Raw genomic sequence first — 18,194 nt, forward strand, 5'->3', positions numbered from 1 at the left:
ACATGGTGGCGGCGGCCAACAACAACAATACTACAGTGAGAATAAAAGTTACGCCTTCTTTCTTTGCGTGAACATTTGGGCGGCGTTATGCAAATCTTCCCACATCATGATGTAGACATGTGGGGGCGTGTTAGAACGAGCCGTTTTAGGTAGGCGTGGCTGACTCTTAACTTTTATAAAGAATATTTCTTTGGATTTGAGACTTTAGTCTTTGCAACTTTACAGATCTTCTTTATGCACCAAGAGCTTGTAACACTCCAAAGAGAAAGGAAAAATTGAAATCGCATCATATGACCCCTTTAATAATTTGTCATTTTGTAACTTAGAAAGAAACACATAACACATGATGGAAAAATACCGTGTTTGGTTTTGGTCTAAATTCTATTTTTTTATAAGATCATTTAAAAAGTCTTAAAAAATAATATAAAAAACATGAAACACTATTTTTTATACTGAAGTTGATAAAAATGAAAAAAATAAAAAGTAAAATACATCTTGTTAATATTAATGCTGCTACAGCTAAAGTAAACTTCTCCAGCAAGGCTGTGCGTAGTAAAAATCTTCAAAATCAGCAGGCATACAGTGAGCGTTTTGTCTTGAATATTCTTTCAGTGATATGCATATTTCATAAACAAACATTTGTATAGTCAATGTTTTAAAATATATCCCTATTCATTGAGCTGTCATTTTTAAAGCTGAAGTGTATCATTTCTGTGGTAGCAAACAGAATAAAGATTGATAGTCCTTCCTTAAATTGATGCTAGTGTTGTTATGCTGGTTAGCATGGTCACGTTATTGTCAGATGTTGTCACTTTAGGTTTCTAATAACATTGTTTTCCATAAACTGTCATTCAAAAGAAGCCATGAATTTTGCAAGATATGATTTCTGTAAAACATTCTAATTATATTATAGTATAGCATTCTCACTCTTATATTTTTACAGATGCTCTAAAAAGCCTGAAATGGACTTTTTGTCTGGTTTCACTAAACATCTAGTCGCTAGTGAAGATTTTAGGACAGCAAAGTGAAACAAACACAATGTAATTGCTACAAAAATCACACACTTCAACCTTAATGATTTATTGTGTTTCTGTCCCAAATCTGTATTTGCATAAAGTCTAGTAGAGCAGCAGTATTCATTTAAATATAATAAAAACTTACAAATAATGTTGGAGGCACTATTGGAAGAGCAGTAGTTACTTTTCAGCAATTCATGTGAGTCCAGTATGGACGTGAGGTCATTTGCGCCTGTCACGACAGTATAACCATAACAGCAGACCCGTCGAGCACAGGAGGAAAAAACACAATACAGACAGAACCACAACTGAAGTTCTGGAGCTCATGTTCCCATCTAAAATTAAAGACAGACAAGAGGAACATGTTACTGACAGGTGACTCCATACGTTTACAGACATCTTCTGTAATGGCATTTTAAACAGGATATTCAATTATGTTCAAAATTCTCAATTACAAATTCTTTTTTTTTTTTTTGGAATAATGTGAACCGATGAATCCAATTTTAATTTGTTTTCATTTTTATGTTGACTTTAACATTTGATGTCTAATTTTATACTTTCATACACCACTGTTCAAATGTTTGGGGTGGGTAAGAGTTTTTTTTTAAAGAAGTCTCTTCTGCTCACCGAGGCTGGATTTATTCAATATAGTAAAAACAGTAATATTGTGAAATATTATTACAACTCGAAATAACTGTTTTCTATTTGGATATATTTTAAAAAGTAATTTATTTCCGTGATGCAAAGCTGAATTTTCAGCATCATTCCTCCAGTCTTCAGTGTCACATGATCTTTCAGAAATCATTCTAATATGCTGATTTGTTGCCCAAGAAAAATGTCTGATTATTATCAATGTTGAAAACAGTTGTGCTGCTTAATATTTTTGTGGAAACCATTTTTCCAGGATTCTTTGATGAATAGTAAGTTCAAAAGAACAACATAATATTTTAAACAGAAATCTTTTCTAACATTTTAAATGTTTTTACTGTCACTTTTGATCAATTGAATGCATCCTTGCTGAACAATTATATACATCATATCCCAGCTCATTTTCTATTATGACCACTGATTATGGATCTACACTGAAATGTCTCAAATACACTGAGCAATTTGACATTTCAGAAAGTTTTGCATCATAAAACACTTTCAATGGAAGAAAGGAAGGAAGGAAATTATCTAAAATAATGTCAAAAAAATTTTTGCTGACAGATTCCTCAAACTTGATGCAATTTATAACGCTTGCAAAACACCCTGTAAATAAATCAGGAAGAAGATATTAAAGCTGATGCTGTCGGTCAAAAAGTCTGTACAACAGTGAAACAGCTGCAATGCTCAAACTCCTGATTCTCATTTGTTCAAGCAGGCTTTTGTGTTGTAATCTTGCAGTGTCACCTTCCGAAAAATGTGGCTTTTATTCTTGAAATAGATGCCAGTTTGGGAACTAGGGTGATGCTTATTGTCCCAGAGAAAAAAAGAATGTAATGTGAAACATAGACGAACCTGGTAGCTATCAGACAATGAAGGATTGATTCTGCTCTCAAGAACTCACACAACAAAGACTCGAGATTCACTGCACTGGTTGTTTGAGGTTACAAACCAAATTACATGACACGTAAATGACTGACACTGATCAAATGACTCTTTGTACAATTTAATTGTCTTGCTTCAAGGAGCATCTCAGAATGTCCCAGAGAACATGAGTATCAGGGCTGATGTCAGCTCAAGTGCTTAATGTAGATATTCTGAGACCCATGTTAACTTTTCACTTCAGCTTTTCGTTGCAATAAAAAGAAAAAGAAACTAAAAATCAAAACAGTTCTGAAATACAAAAGGAGTGAAGCCATAGTGCAAGAACTAATAAGTAGCAAATAAATCTGCACTCTTGAAATGCAGCCTGACACCAGCAAAATCCCCCAGTTTCCGCAAGCCGTGGCTCAAAACACTGAGCTTTGTACTCCACCACATAAAACACACCTGAGGCCAATACGGACTCCATCTGTGGGATTGGTGCAGACAGAGTACTGAAGGATAATGAGCTCTCTAGCCACTCAGACAGTCACTGTTTGCTACGGATTATTACAATCCAGACCCGAGTGCTGCTGTCATTAAAGTGGAGGTCTAATGCTATTCTGACTTATTTACACTGTTAAAGAGTTGGATTCTGATGGTAAACATGGCCAAAATTTCAAAACACAAGTTGGACGTATGATGGAGTAATTCTGTGCTAAATACACTCCTTCAGGGTTCGTATAAGTTTCAGAAAGTTTTTTTTTAGTATGGCCCTGTATGACGTCATAAAGGGTGGAATTCCTTATATGGGCACTTCTCCCGGAAGAGCGCACGCACACAGCTAACAGAGCGAGAGCAAGAGACCCATCAACATGCTTCATTCGGGTTACTGAAGTCATCGTCAGAGCTGCACAGGACTTGCTCAAGAAGGATTTGTCATTTTGTTTTTAGACCATAAAATCAACAGTCACCAAAGAAGTGTGGTTTTGGTTGTGACGGACAGATCACCTTGTTTGTTCGGCTTCCCAAAGAACCCAGCTGTTAAGGGAACAGCAGATGCAGTTTATTTCTCCGGGGCAACAAATGTTTTATAAACAAATTAAATCAAATTTAAGTCGACGTTTTTGTTTCTGTTTTATTCATGTCGATGTCACACCAGGAGCTCGGCTGTTTTCATAGAGAAGCGTAAAGCTGTATCTGTCTTTTATAAATCTGATAAAACTAAAGACTCTTAGGTGATATATGAATGATGCAATATCACTCTATAGCCTAGGTACTCGAGATTTACATGAGATTGGCAGAAACTGTGTGTGGGACAAACAAAGTACTTAAATTCGGAGTACTTTCGAATTCGAGGTGTCTTCAGATTTGAAAATACGAATTTCAGGTTCGTTTTTCACTCAGAGTGGTATCTGTAATGAAATTAAGGTTTTTGGTGTTAAAATGCTTTCTTCTACAACCCCATATCATGAGCTGACACTTTTTCCAAAATAATGCCATGTCTGCCACTGGTCGACCCACCATGCTTTCTGTTTTTTGCATACTGCTTGATGAGATCGATAAGATGTTTATTCACATTTTTCTGCATGCTTCTTGCAAGATAAGTGAGTGAAGTGACGTGGCCAAGTATGGTAACCCATACTTGGAATTAGTGCTCTGCATTTATCCCATCCAAAGTGCACACACACAGCAGTGAACACACACACCGTGAATACACCCCCGGAGCAGTGGGCAGCCATTTTTTTTGCTGCGGCGCCCGGGGAGCAGTTGGGGGTTCGGTGCCTTGCTCAAGGGCACCTCAGTCGTGGTATTGAAGGTGGGAGAGAGCACCGTACATTCACTCCCCCCACCTACAATCCCTGCCGGTACGAGACTCGAACCCACAACCTTTGGGTTACGAGTCCGACTCTCTAACCATTAGGCCACGACTTCCCCTAATCGATAGATCGATAAGATATTTCCGTTTTTTTTTTTGCATACTGCTCGATAAGAATATGATCTTTATGTTTTTCTCCATACTGCTTGATACGTTCGATAAGAGCTTTACGTTTTTTTTAATATTGCTTGATAAGATTAATAAGATCTTAAAGGTTTTTTTTGTGTGTGTAGTGTTTGATTAGGTGTTATTTAAAAAATATATATATATTTTTTTTTTTTTGCGTACTCTAAAAACTGTTGGGTTATTTATTCTACCCAACCGCTGAGTTGAGCCTGTTAGCTCATATGTTGGGTTGCTTTTTTCCAGTGTTGTGTAGTTTTTGTGTTAGAGAGCGGTTCTCAGCACCTCCTACTGATGCACTTCTTCAGTCAAATAAAGGTTTACATACATTTTATTTCATCTATAAAATCTTTACTGTGCTGTAAATGATATTATTTTACGCAAATCAACATAACAAACGTGTCAGCAGCGGTCTTTTCGCATGACGGAAACGGCTTTTGCTTTGAATTGCATAAAAAAAGTGAAAGTGACGTGACATGTGGCCAAGTACGGTGACCCATACTCGGAAGTTGTGCTCTGCATTTCACCCACCATAAGTGCAAACACACAGCAGTGAGTAGTGAAGACACACACACACACACGGAGCGGTGGGCAGCTATTTTTAGCTGTGACGTCCGGGGAGCAGTTGGGGGTTCGGTGCCTTGCTCAAAGGTCTCACCTCAGTGGTATTAAGGGTGGAAGAGAGATTGCTGTACATTCACTCCCCCACCTGCTTCCCACGACTATTATTCATCACAATACTGAATTTAATTAATTTTGATAATACTCAGTACTGTTTGTTTATGCAGGTTATGGAGTCAGTCATGGCATCTTTCAGATACGAGTGAAATGCGAGGCGGCGGTCTGAGGTTCGCGGTTCCCCCGCCAAACGGCTCAGATTTCAGCGACACACCGGCTCAAGAATCAACACTATTTTGGTTAAAAGGGATAACAGAAAACGGTTGAATACACTTGAATTAAAATGTTACTTTTAAATGTTAAATTTTTTTTATTTCTAAAATTCTTGATAAACGAGTTTAAATGAAATATTGTAAACTATGCGATATTAACCCAAATAAATTCAATTTGTTTTGTTGTTTTTTTTCCCCATGGGTGTGCTTGCTTATTAAAAAAGTTAATCTTTGATTATTGCTGTTGCCTCTAGTAGCTAATTCTGTGTGTGCTTTAACCCAAGCAGCTGGGTTAAATAACCCAGCATGTGTTCTGTCCAATATTTACCCAGCGCTGGGTTTACTTTTTTTGTGTAGCCAACTGCTTGACAAGATCTTTACTTTTTGTGTGTACTGCTTGACAAGATCTTTACTTTTTGTGTGTACTGCTTGACATGATCTTTATGTTTTTTTGTTACTGTTTGATAAGATCGTTAAGATGATGTCAGCTGATTGTAACTCCTCCCACTACAATTAAATAAGATACAAGGTAAGGCGGGCGTACACGGTGCGATTCTGAAGGTCGGAACGTCGTGAGCTCTGGCACATGTCACGATTGAGTTTATCCGAAAATCATTCGGAGGCAGTCACACACGACACAAATTTACTACGAATTTACAAACTCTGACGTAAGCATTACGTTTCGTGCCATTCATAAAAATATGGATTCTGAGGACGAAATAGTTTTCTTTGTGGCAGGGGGCTTGTGACGTCCAAAAAAAAAAAAAACGAAGACAAAGGAAAGAGAATGGCTGAAAAGCAGAGAAAAGCATGGACTTTCTGTTCTTCATAAAGAACTTAAGGGAGTAGGCCATTTCTGAGTTTCTGCTCATTTTGCCGGAAATACAACAGGCATATTCATTCATAAAGCTGAACGGCAAATTTGGCACATGTGTACATCGCACCGTGTACACCCGCCTTTAGTCTGTCACACAGAAACACACTAAAACAGCTTGAGTTCTGTCGTGCGTCAAATCAGCTTTCAATTTTGTTGAACAGGAAGAAATCGGGAGAAACCTCACGCCACTGCCGTTTAGCAAATTATGTTTATCATTGGAAGGTTCTGGTTGTTTGGCTAAGCTATTTTTAGTGCTGTTGATCAAAGCTTTTGAGTATTATTGTAAACATACTTGTTGCTCAGGCTTTTGGTTATTGAGAATGTCATTTTGTGATTCTGAATGATATAAGCGTTAGCAAATGACAGAATTTTTTATTTCTGGGTGAACTGTTTCTTTAAGGAGATAATCAGACTTGTTTATTTCGCAGTAATTCCAATGGGAATTTATTGAGTTTTGAAGTACTCCCATTTAATCATGACATTCCTTCTTGGTGTACCACAACTGTATAATGATGTTTACTCCATGTGAGGTTTTGCTTTTGTATGCTGGTTTCAGTTACAACATTTACAATGTTACAAGAGATTTCTATTTCAAATAAATGTATGTTGTTCTTTTGAACTCTCAATTCATCAAAGAATCCTGAAACATTTTTTATATTGGTTTCCACAAAAATATGAAGTATCTCAACCGTTTTCAACATTGAGGATAATTAGAACTGTTTCTTAAGTAGCAAATCAGTTTATTTTAACATTTTAAAATATATTCAAATAGAAAACAGTTCATTTAAGTTTTTAAGTTAGTTTCACAACTAATAATCTTTCAGTTATATTACTGTTTTTTTCTGTATTTTCAATCAAATAATTGCAGCTTTGGTGAGCATAAGAGACTTCTTTCAAAAACTTTTTAAAAAATCATATGGACTCAAAACTTTTTTTCGATATGTAAAATTCATGATTGTAACAGCAGCTGGGTAACGATAAAATCTAATTAAATCATTGATGAAATACAATCAAATACAATCTTATCCCAGAAAGCAGTGCTTACCATAGGTGACGTTAACATGCCTCTGTAGCTTCTGATGCACAGCAGGGTTTGTTAGAGTAAATATGACATTGAACGCTGGACTCTGGGTTATGTAGCTGCTTTTTAAGTAGAACAGTCCTCCGTCTGATGCAGACGAAACCTCCAGGTGGTCAGTGAGATTCTGACCTCCTGACCCCAGCCACATGACCTCTGGCCTCGGGTAGCCCTCCGTCTCATACTGGACAGTCACATCGGTGGATTTTAGAAGGATGTTTAACCTCGGCTCTGAATAGAAGGCTGACGACACAAGACATACACAATGATTTACCAGATCATCTCTCATATCAAACTATTAGAAGTCAAAATTAAACGACAGAATATGAATCCATATGACTTGGTATATGCATTTGTACAGAGTACAAGACTTGTTTCAATGCAAACAAAGGAAAAAAAGAAATAAATTGAAATTATTGTGTCTGTAATATTACAAAAAAGGTATTCTCAGTTCCCATTTCTCATTTTGTGTTGCACCAAAAACATTACAACATACAGGTTTGTAATAACATGAGTAACAATATTGCTTTAACTCGACTTTTGACTAATGTTTGGCAGGGTTAAAGTGAAAACAAACAAAAAACAAAACAAAAAACATTGTTCCTTGAAATAACTTAAAAAACTTTAACTGAAATAAAATTAAAAAAGCAACATTTCTTTTTTTCATTTAGTCTAACAATGTACTAGAATAACTAAAACTGACATAAAAATTATAAAAATACAGACATTAAAAAAAAAAAAAAACACAAACTACAATTAAAATGAAACAAATATATAAAAATATAAAATTAATATAAAATATAAAAAATAAAATATATATTTAAAGGGGTCATATGGCGTTGGTAAAAAAGAACATTATTTTGTGTATTTGGTGTATTCCACATACTGTACATTATTGTTTCTCCTCTATGCCCCGCCTTTCTGAAACGCGTCGATTTTTACAAAGCTCATCGGTCTGAAAAGCGAGGTGTGCTCTGATTGGCCAGCTATCCAGTGCGTTGTGATTGGCTGAATTCCTCAAGCGTGTGACGGAAATGTTACGTCCCTCACCATACTCGTAGACATGTGGGGGGCGTGTTAGAACGAGCCGTTTTAAATAAATATAAAGAACATCTCTTTGGATTTGAGACTTTAGTCTTTGCAACTTTAGGGATCTTATCTATTCACGAACAGCTTGTAACACTGCAAAGAGAAAGGAAAACTTGAAATGGCATCATATGACCCCTTTAAAAATAACATCTATTAATAAAAACTACAATAGTATCTCAGTGATACTATATTAAAATACCACTGGTGTACCTGCGTAAACCAAATGCACCACTCCTCTGTCAGATCCCTTGCTGTTGCTCACTATGCACAAGTAGTTCCCGGCATCCTTCAGTCCAAAACTGGCTATACTCAGGGATGCGTTTCCTTTAGCAAATTCTTTGTGATTTAACTTTGTCCGGTTGAAATAATCGGAGCTTTGTCGTTCGAGCTGGTCTCTCTCGTAGTAGAAGCTGTGGACCACCCGAGCGTCTTCCTCCCGTTGCCATGTGACCACCAAAGCGTTAGAGTTTGGTTCAAACTCACAGGGAAGAAGTGCCGTGGCTCCACGCACCACGAGAACAGGACTAGAGGGTACTGTGACGCTAAAGGAATCTGGAGAAGAGAAAGTTTATACTGAGAGGATGTTTGGAGGAAGCACAAATTTGCACATTCAACAACACGGGCATGTACATAACTCAGCAAAAAAATAAACATCCCTTTTTCAGGACACTGTACTAATTTTGTACTAAATTTGTAAAGTCCAAATAAGCTTTACAGATCTTTAAGTGTTTTTTGTGCTTGTTCGATGAACCATAAACAATTATTGCACATGCACCTGAGGAACAGTCATTAAGACACGAACAGTTTACAGATGGAGGAAAATTAATATCACAGTTCCAATAACTTAGGACATTAAACAGAGCTTTCTACTGACTCTGAAAAACACCAGAAGAAAGATGCACAGCGTTCCTGATTTGCTGCAGGGAAGCATGAGGACTGCAAATGTGGCCAGAGCAATAAACGGCAATGAACGTAATGTAAGAGGCCTACAGTTCTACAGACAGACAGGAAGGACAGTCAATCGTCCTTGTAACCATATGTTCCCCCAGATGTGTTCGAGAACTTGCAAGTGCCTTGATAGAAGAGTGAAAGAACATCTCACAGCAAGACCTGCCTAATCTTTCTCAGCCCATTAAGATGAGATGCACTGCAGTAGGGATGAAACGATCACCAGGTTGATGATAAACCATGATTAAAAAAGTCTCGACGGTTAGTGTTACCATTTCAGATTTTAATTATCATTAAAACAGTATTTGATTATTGAGATTTCAAAAACTTACAGTAAATAATGCTCAGAGTCAAGCAAAGTTAGTAACAGTCTCACGCAGGCACAGGTTTTAATTTTGTGTGAAAGCATGAATGAAGGCAGAGTGCTGAGAGAAATTATCCGAAAGAATGTATGAAAGAATGAATTATATGAATGCATAAGGGGAAATGACTATTGGCGCTTTTCCACTGCATGGTACGGCACGGTACGGCTCGGTACTTTTGGGGGGGTTTCCACTGGGTACAGTTCCTGGTACCTGGTACTTTTTTTAGTACCACCTCGGTTGAGGTTCCAAGTGAACCGTACCGTTACCAAAAAGTGACGTGTAAACTATGCCGATCACGGATTGGACGCGGAATGAAAAAGTTTTTCAGGAGTCGCGGCAATAGAGGCGGCGGAAATATCAACAACATGTGAATAATCCCGCCCACTCTAAAGCGGTACTGAACTGCAGTGGAAACGCAAACCGAGCCGAGCCGTGCCGTGCCGTGCCGTACTGAGCCGTGCCGAGCCAAGTCGTACCATGCAGTGGAAAAGCGCCATATCTTCATTGTTTGCTGTCAGACAGTGGATTTACATTTGTCTGTCTGCCATTTGTGTTCAGAAAATCTCAACACTTCGGATAATGAGGTAGCCTATGTAGAACTGTTTATGAAGCAGATAAAATACCTTTAATTTAGCAGTTTGGTTGCTAAATTGGTTAATGAATTAAAGGCTGAATTGTGAGGAATAACACTTCTCTTTTGTCAAAACTTTATTTGAACATGTAATAGCCTACATGTTAGTAGATAACATGTTAGAAGTCACCCAAACAATATTTTTTGTTGTTTAAAATCTGACCATTTTTAATGTTATTATTTTGTTTCTGCAAACAAAAATTGCATAGCTCTGCTAATTTTAATTGTTGTTCGAGTATGAGTACTTTCTGAACATTTCAAGCACATTTTAACATCATTTTGATATCCATGACCCCCGCTTTGTTTAGGGACTCCATTTTCTCCTTTATTCCATTTCTGTTTGTCAAATGTATGTGAAATTTGTTCTGTTTATGTCTCAGTTGTTGAATATGTTGGTTGATTGATACATGTGTGTGTGTGTGTATATATATATATATATATAGGAATTAAATTAAACATTATATATATGAATGGGCTTATAGAACAGTCCGTTGGGAGTACGCCTGTGCGAGTTTGGTAATAGAGCCATTGTCTGGATGTCAACAGAATGTGATTACTGGGTTAGTGTCATAATAGATGGTCTGAATGACTTTTGCTTTTGGAGCTCGTTACTGCCGCATGATTACACAAAATACAGGGTTGGCATGAAAACCTCTCTGAAGTGCTTCCACAAAGGCAACCCATGTGCAGTTGGATATGTAAACTACAAAATCAAAAAAAATATTGACAACTTCAAGGACAGCATGCAGCCCACAGACTTTTGTAGTTGTTATTGATGAATGCATATTGCATAAGGATTTTTAAAAATGTGAATAGGTGAAAAATATTTAATACAATCACATATTTTTTGCCTGTTCAAAATTCACATCTTTTTCATTACCATGGGAATCCTGGCACACTGATAAGAGGGAAGGACATGGTTTCGTCAGAGGCGATTATCACTATAGAGACGCTATTGTTTTAGTCACAGACTCTACAGTAGTTTGAACTTGATCGGTCGTCTTGGCTAAAAGCCACTTGCTAGCATATAAATTAGGACAGTGGTTTTCAATCCTGATCCTGGGACCCACGGCTCTGCACATTTTGCATGTCTCACTTATTTAACACACCTGATTGAGATAATCGGTTCATTAGGTGAGAGCTCCATAGCTGCGTTCCAGTCCGTTTTTTTATGCCCTTCACTCGCAAACTTCCCTCCATCTCGTTTAGTCAGATGTACGTCATTGATTACGCTGCATGAGTGTCCACTACTGGCGGAACCCTTGGAATGTGCTGAACTGGAACGTCCTAAGCCCTTGATCACTTAGAATCAGCTGGAGTTGGTTTATTGTTTACATTTTTTCCCTTATAAATTTGTTCGGTGCAGCATTCTATATGTATATAGGTATGGTTGGGCTGTTATAAATGTAAAAAAAAATAATTTATATATTATACAGTTGTTTGAGGTGGGGATAAATTAAACGCGATCTGCGATGACGTCACAATGTGGTATATGGAGCGGCCTGAAGTGTGCATATGAAGCATACTCGCTCCCTCGGTCAAAATCGAGGGTCTGTCCATACCCAGCAAGCAATAGCCGTCATTTTAACGTCTTGGTTAAGTATAGACCCGATATATGTAACCCACTTCTAGCCCAAATAACCTTGAATTTGGTTTCATGTCGTTTTTTGGCTAAATAACTTGTGAGATGTATGATAGTCCATCATGTAAGCAAAGTCAACAGCGTTTACAAGGTGTTTGGTTTCATTTCTTTGGCATGTTCAATACGTAGCCACGATTTAGCTCGTAGTCCGAGCGGCTATCTGTAGCCCACTTATAATCAAACCTGATTCACTGTAGTTTTTGGCCAGGCAGCGCATGAGATGGTTGATATCCCATCATGTTCGCAGTGTCAATAATATCTACAAAGATATAAGTGTCATTGCATGACGTGGTCTATATGTAGCCACGATTTAGCTCTAAATTGGACGGGCTACGTGTAGTCTGCTTTTAGCCCACCTGGCGAAATCGAGGCAATCTGTGGTCTAATTTTAACGGCGTTTGGCTATAGCCCTATACCAGTAACCAGACCAGCGATGAGCATAGCCAAAATAGCCTTAAAATTGTTTACATGTAATTTTCGCCCACGCAGCTTCTTATCAAATGCAAGTAAACTCTTGAAACATTTAAATTAGCATTATTTTATATTTTATTTAATTATGTTACAGCATTTTTAAATATAGCATTATTTACTATACCAAAAATAATGCTAATTTAAATGTTTCAAAAGTTTACTTGCATTTGATAATATGATGCCATGCATCCCACAAGCTAAATGTTACATTCATACACATTATATGATATTATTGATATTCGGCTGTCTTTTATTTTATAAATAAAAATGCAATTACAATTCCCAACCGCTAGATGGCAATTGTAGCCCTACTGAGACATGACTACTGGCAACGTGAGACATGAGAGTCAGTAGAGATCAGTGTTGTGTTTTGAATGTTGTTTTTACAGGAGAGAGCACTAAGTTTACCTGTCGGAGAGCAGCGGGCAAACAACAAACGATAAAGGACATTCCTACTTGGTCTTGTAAGTGTGGCAGTACGTGGTCAGGTGCTTAGAAAATTACCAATAATAAGAGAAATCCTATAGTCGACTACGCCACCCGGAATACACCAGGACATAACAGCCCTAAACAAAGGGACACAGGTTCATTGGTAAACACGTGTACACGGACACATATAATACTACCTGCCTGACATTGGCATGTGTTATTCAGGTGTCAAAGTTGTGCAGAGTTGAAGGAAGAAACCTCAAAGACAGTGCCAGAAGGATGCTGGACAGGTAACGCCTACAAATCTTGCCACATTAATCAAACTGTGTGGTGTCAATACTCAATAAGTTACAACGCAAATCAGAAATTTAAAAAAGAATTCCTTGGCTGGTCATTTTGAAATGTCAAACTTTGTCCGCAGTTGTTAACCACCTCAATCTGTATTATATTTTAGGGTTTGAAAAAAATTCCCTCATGTCCAAATTCAATATGAAGGGGGGTGGTCCGCTGCAGAAAGAGGCATTTGAAAAGACTGCACTGTTCTCGGTCATCAGAGGTATGTGTATAAACACACAACATTTACCAGCGAGGTTTCTCTCTTTTTTAACACACTGAATGGTGATACACAATACATCTCGTTTTTGTTTTTAGTTGGCATCCAAGCAAAAGAGAAAAGCTTTTCTTGTGCTTTTTTTTTCTTTCTTATCTTGATTTGTATTAGATTTTTTTTCTTTTAAATATCTTAATTTTTATTATCTTAATTCATTTTTATTATCTTAAGTTGTTAAAAATTCCAGATTTTCTTTATCATAATATTTATATTTAAGTGTATTGTATTTATAAAATTTTATTTTGTCATTAATTATTTTGTATTTTAATCATTTTGTATTGTCTTAAGTTGTCAAAAAAATTATTTTTCTTAATAAAAGCTGTATATTTCATTTGTTTGGATGGATTGACATTTTGTTGTCTATTAGACGTATATATGTAGTCGTTTAATAGCGGTCTATTTGATGACTAGTCTATAAATGGGCTATGATTAGACGTCTATTAAATTTTCACTGACAGCCCAAATTTAGCCTTGACGTCTTGGCTGTGTTTAGACGGCTAATAGACGTCTTTTAAACACAAAATTGCTTGCTGGGTATAAACTTCCCTCGTCCACTTCACGAAGTGGAACACACTTCAAAATGGCAGCGGGGATTCCCCCGAGGGGAAGTGCTTAGGGAAGTTCGCGAGTGCGTGTCTAAAAGTGGAGTGGAACGCAGCCCATGAGTTCAGCTGAGTGTGTCAGATAAGGGAGGCATACAAAATGTGCAGAGTGGTGGGTCCCCAGGACCAGGATAGAAAACCATTGAATTAGGAGATTTTAATGCACTAAATTATATTTATGCAGTAATTATAATCCATTTTTTCCCCCTGTTGGAGCACAGACATAAGTTTGGTCTCTTTTTATTAAAGGCACTCGACAGATTATTGCTTAAGTGAAAAAAAGAAGAAAACAAAGTGGGAAAAAATGAAATTAAAGATATTGTATAGGTTAGTTTATTATGAAAAAAGCACAAAAATACTACTTCAAATTATATTTGAAATATATTTTCCAAAACATGTTTTACTCTAAAACTGTGGTAAAATCAAAGCCATAAATCTAAATGAGTTGTGTTCCAAATTTGAGGTTAATATCTCAAAAAATTTGCTTTCAGTAAGATTATGTTTGGGTACCTTTTCCACTAGGTGAAATTCCTTTCCCATTTGTTTCAATGCAGTCATTTTTGACCGTGAGGAGAACAGGTGTTACTATTTTTTAAAGGACCACTTAACCTTTTTGAGGCCCATGATGTCCATGATTTGTTTTATTTATTTGTTTGTTTGTTTATTTATTTTTTGTTCACACGTTAAGTCCCAAAACCTTTACCTGGTTTCATACCATTTCGATTAAGTAAAAAATTCTAAAAAATCAGTAAAAAATGACGAAGCGCACCAGAGGGTTAAGTATAATATATATATACACTATAGCCGTGTAATAAATGAGATAATGTACATCTAGCCGGTTATTCTTGCAAAATGAGACAAGACTACCCTGTTGGGGTTTATTCTGTGATAACAACCAGCTGGATGTACATTATCTCCTACATAACTACTTAGAAGCCAGAACTGTCATAGTAGGCTACATCCCTATTCTGGAGTATCTTTCAATCAGACATGGCTTATTTGTCTGTATCTGTGATAAAGTTTTTTAAAGCTTAGAAACATCATACTGATACTGTACAAGCTTGATATGATCTGGAATTTATCCTCTTATATAACCAACAGCGTTTTATTTTTATCACGACTAAGGGGGCTCTGGGCAGGGAACAAACTTTGAAGTTGATTGAGATTGTCCCCCTGCCTGTGATTTAAAAACGTGTCGTGCACACGCAGTTCTTACGAACACGAGTAAGCAATCATTAGCTGTGTCTCATTTAGAAGGCTGCGCCCTCCGGAGGTCGAATCCTCTGTAGGATGCATATACGAAGTGTCCTCAACCTAGAATTAAATGAGACGGCCTTCATAGGACAGGCGGAAAAGGAAACAGGAAGTATCACGTTGCTATGCCAACACATTTAGAGCATCGTTGCGCTCTCACACAACTTAAATGAAGGAAACTACTTGCTTTTCTGAAATGAGACAGCCTCGATGACGTATGCAGCCTTCGAATGCGACCTCCGGAGGGCGCAGCCTTCTAAATGAGACACAGCTAATAAATCCCACATGTGCGTCAGTACCATGCTCGTTCACGTTCACGGTCATTTGCATTAGGGATGGGCGATACCACTTATTTTGATATTGATACCGATACGATACTTCTGAACTAAACTTTTAAATTATTTTCTTATGATACTTTTGGGAAACGCAGCCCTGTTTGAATGAACTCAGAAGTGAGTGAACACTCTCTGTGATGGTTTGATTCTGCCTTGCAACATTTGCGTGTGTTCAGATGAGCAGGAAAATAGTTCTATCCTACACAATTATCCCTAATTTGCATTCGGAAACGCCTCCAATGAACCATACATGGTGGCAACACCTCTCTTTATAAATCACGTGAATGTATGTGTCCTCACTCCTCACTGAAATCATGGCAAAGAAAGCGGTACCGACTGAGAAGCCAATCTGTGCTCTCACTCTTGGCGCGGTCTTTGAAAACGCATTCTCTGCGGAGCGCATTGTTTGCCAAGTCTTCCAATAACGCAAGATAAGCCATTGCACTGAGACAAACATTTGTCACAGCTGTCTTTTATAGGGTTTGACACCAATTATAAATTGCTGTTAAATTAAACAAGTTTCATGATTTTAATTAATTAGACATGGTTTTTGTTACAATTTAATATAATCATCCAGAAAAATTCAAACGGAAAAAAAAAACTGAATCCCGAAAAATTCAAACGAAAAAAAAAGATTTTGGAAAAAATAAAACTTAGGCTAATTTGGGAAAAATAAAACTTAGGCTAATTTGGGAAAAATAAAACGGATTTCATAGGGCCCTACAAATATCATGCATCTGAAGCTATAATGTAATACTAAGCAACAGTGCATATTATATAGAGCCTATTTTAATTTTTTTAAATGGCGCTCATTTGTTTTTGTGAAGGACCCAAGAAGGACCAAGCACAGTTACTTTCCACACAGGCACACTTCACGTTTGGTTGAATAATCCTTAAGCGGGTAAATTGATAATTTCCTTCAGTTTAATTTAAATGTGTAATTAAAATAAATAAAAAATAAATGTATATTTTAAAGTTTAGAATTAGCCTTGTGTTGTGTAGACAATTGCATAGTAAAAAAATTACCCCAAAGCACCCCCTAGTGTCCAACCTACTCTACTACTATTATAACCTGTTTAAATGTGAACAAGGGATCTACAACATTAAGGAAATCCTTTATTTATAACATGTACATGAAAAATCTAAAAGATTGGACACAACTATGGGACATATATTTACACACATTTCTACGTATAAGTACAAGTTGGTAGATCCCGCACTTTGCGCGAAACTGTTCTTACGCACTCATTACGCACACATCTGTGCGTACGCACTGTTGATAAATGAGGCCCCAGGTGTCTGGCAAAAAAAACCTAGAGAAAATAAAAGATTAAAAAAAGACACAAAGACTTTGCTGTTGTCCAGGGCATATCAGGACACATTTAACATTCACATTAGCATCCCTCACCGCCTATACAACGTGGTTGAATAATTGGATCTTCCAAGATGGATGTTAATCATGGAAGTCACACACATCCCCTCCAAAGACTGTATTTAAAACAGGCTGGGTTAGGCCAGCTTATCTTATTCACAAAAAGTAAACTACCAGAAAAAGGACCCCATTCAAAGCATTTCCAGTAAGTGCCCCAGACCGAATCACAGTTGTGAGGAAATAGTGTTTACCTGTGCAAAAAAGAGCCACAACTATATTTGAGTTGGCCTGGCTCCAGTCTCCCTCCTTCAGGTTTCATATAGCCTTTTAAGAAAATATTTCCCATGTACATTTTAGTAGTTGCTATGGAGTTACTTAAATGATTTCTGACTGTACTCCAAAAATTCAACCTCAAAGAACCCCAAATTACCATTCAGAGAACAGTTCTTAAAATAACCTTTTTTTTTCTTAGTGTGGAAAACATTTTAAGAATCTAAATAACCTTTTCCCCTATAAAGAACCTTTTGTGCAATTAAGAAGGTTCCATGGATGGTAAAGGTTCTTCATGGAACCATCAATGCAAATAAAGAACCTTTATTTTTAAGCATGTAGGTGCCCAAAGCCCCTCTAACAAAGTGTATGGAATTCTTTACACCCCCTTTATAAAAAGACTATTTCTTCAATATAAGCCACTAGACTGGTGTCATCTTTCCTGTCTGAAGGACATTCTGGTGTATCACTCTTTAGATATGGCCTAGATCCTTTGTAAGTCTTTGTTTTATTGGCATTTTTCCAAAGTTTGATACTCTAGAAATCCCCTCAAATACAATAGAATGACGCCTGCACCACTACTCAAACCTGACATGGACAGTGGTGTAATGTAACGAAGTAATAATACTTTGTTACAGTACTTAAGTATTTTTTGGGAGTATCTGTACTTTACTTGAGTTTTTATATTTCAGCCAACTTTTACTTTTACTCCACTACATTGGAAAATTCCAGGCTTTCTAAATTGTAGACGGCAAAAATGCGTCTGTATGCTTTTTATATTTATATAATTTAATATAGTTAACTTAA

At 37.0% G+C, this 18,194-nt stretch overlaps 1 protein-coding gene and 1 long non-coding RNA gene across 2 annotated transcripts in view; one reads left to right on the top strand and one right to left on the bottom strand.

Moving 5' to 3' along the window:
- Window positions 1–1,089: 1,089 nt before the first annotated feature.
- LOC107734291 (CD276 antigen homolog) overlaps window positions 1,090–18,194 on the bottom strand; it is a 21,803-nt gene continuing 4,698 nt past the window's right edge. Inside the window, exons 2-4 of the mRNA XM_016546221.1 lie at window positions 8,669–9,010; window positions 7,337–7,612; window positions 1,090–1,351 (exon numbers count right to left, since the gene is read on the bottom strand). Coding sequence (XP_016401707.1) covers window positions 1,239–1,351; window positions 7,337–7,612; window positions 8,669–9,010 — 731 coding nt within the window. The 3' untranslated portion in view covers window positions 1,090–1,238. The remainder of the gene's footprint in view (window positions 1,352–7,336; window positions 7,613–8,668; window positions 9,011–18,194) is intronic.
- On the top strand, window positions 12,869–13,428 carry LOC107734294 (uncharacterized). The gene is made up of 3 exons (XR_001639080.1): window positions 12,869–12,979; window positions 13,170–13,234; window positions 13,399–13,428. It is a non-coding gene; the product is annotated as an uncharacterized LOC107734294 (long non-coding RNA).

This window comes from Sinocyclocheilus rhinocerous, unplaced genomic scaffold, assembly GCF_001515625.1.
Source record: "Sinocyclocheilus rhinocerous isolate Xijiao unplaced genomic scaffold, SAMN03320098_v1.1 scaffold730, whole genome shotgun sequence".
Lineage (NCBI taxonomy): Eukaryota > Metazoa > Chordata > Actinopteri > Cypriniformes > Cyprinidae > Sinocyclocheilus > Sinocyclocheilus rhinocerous.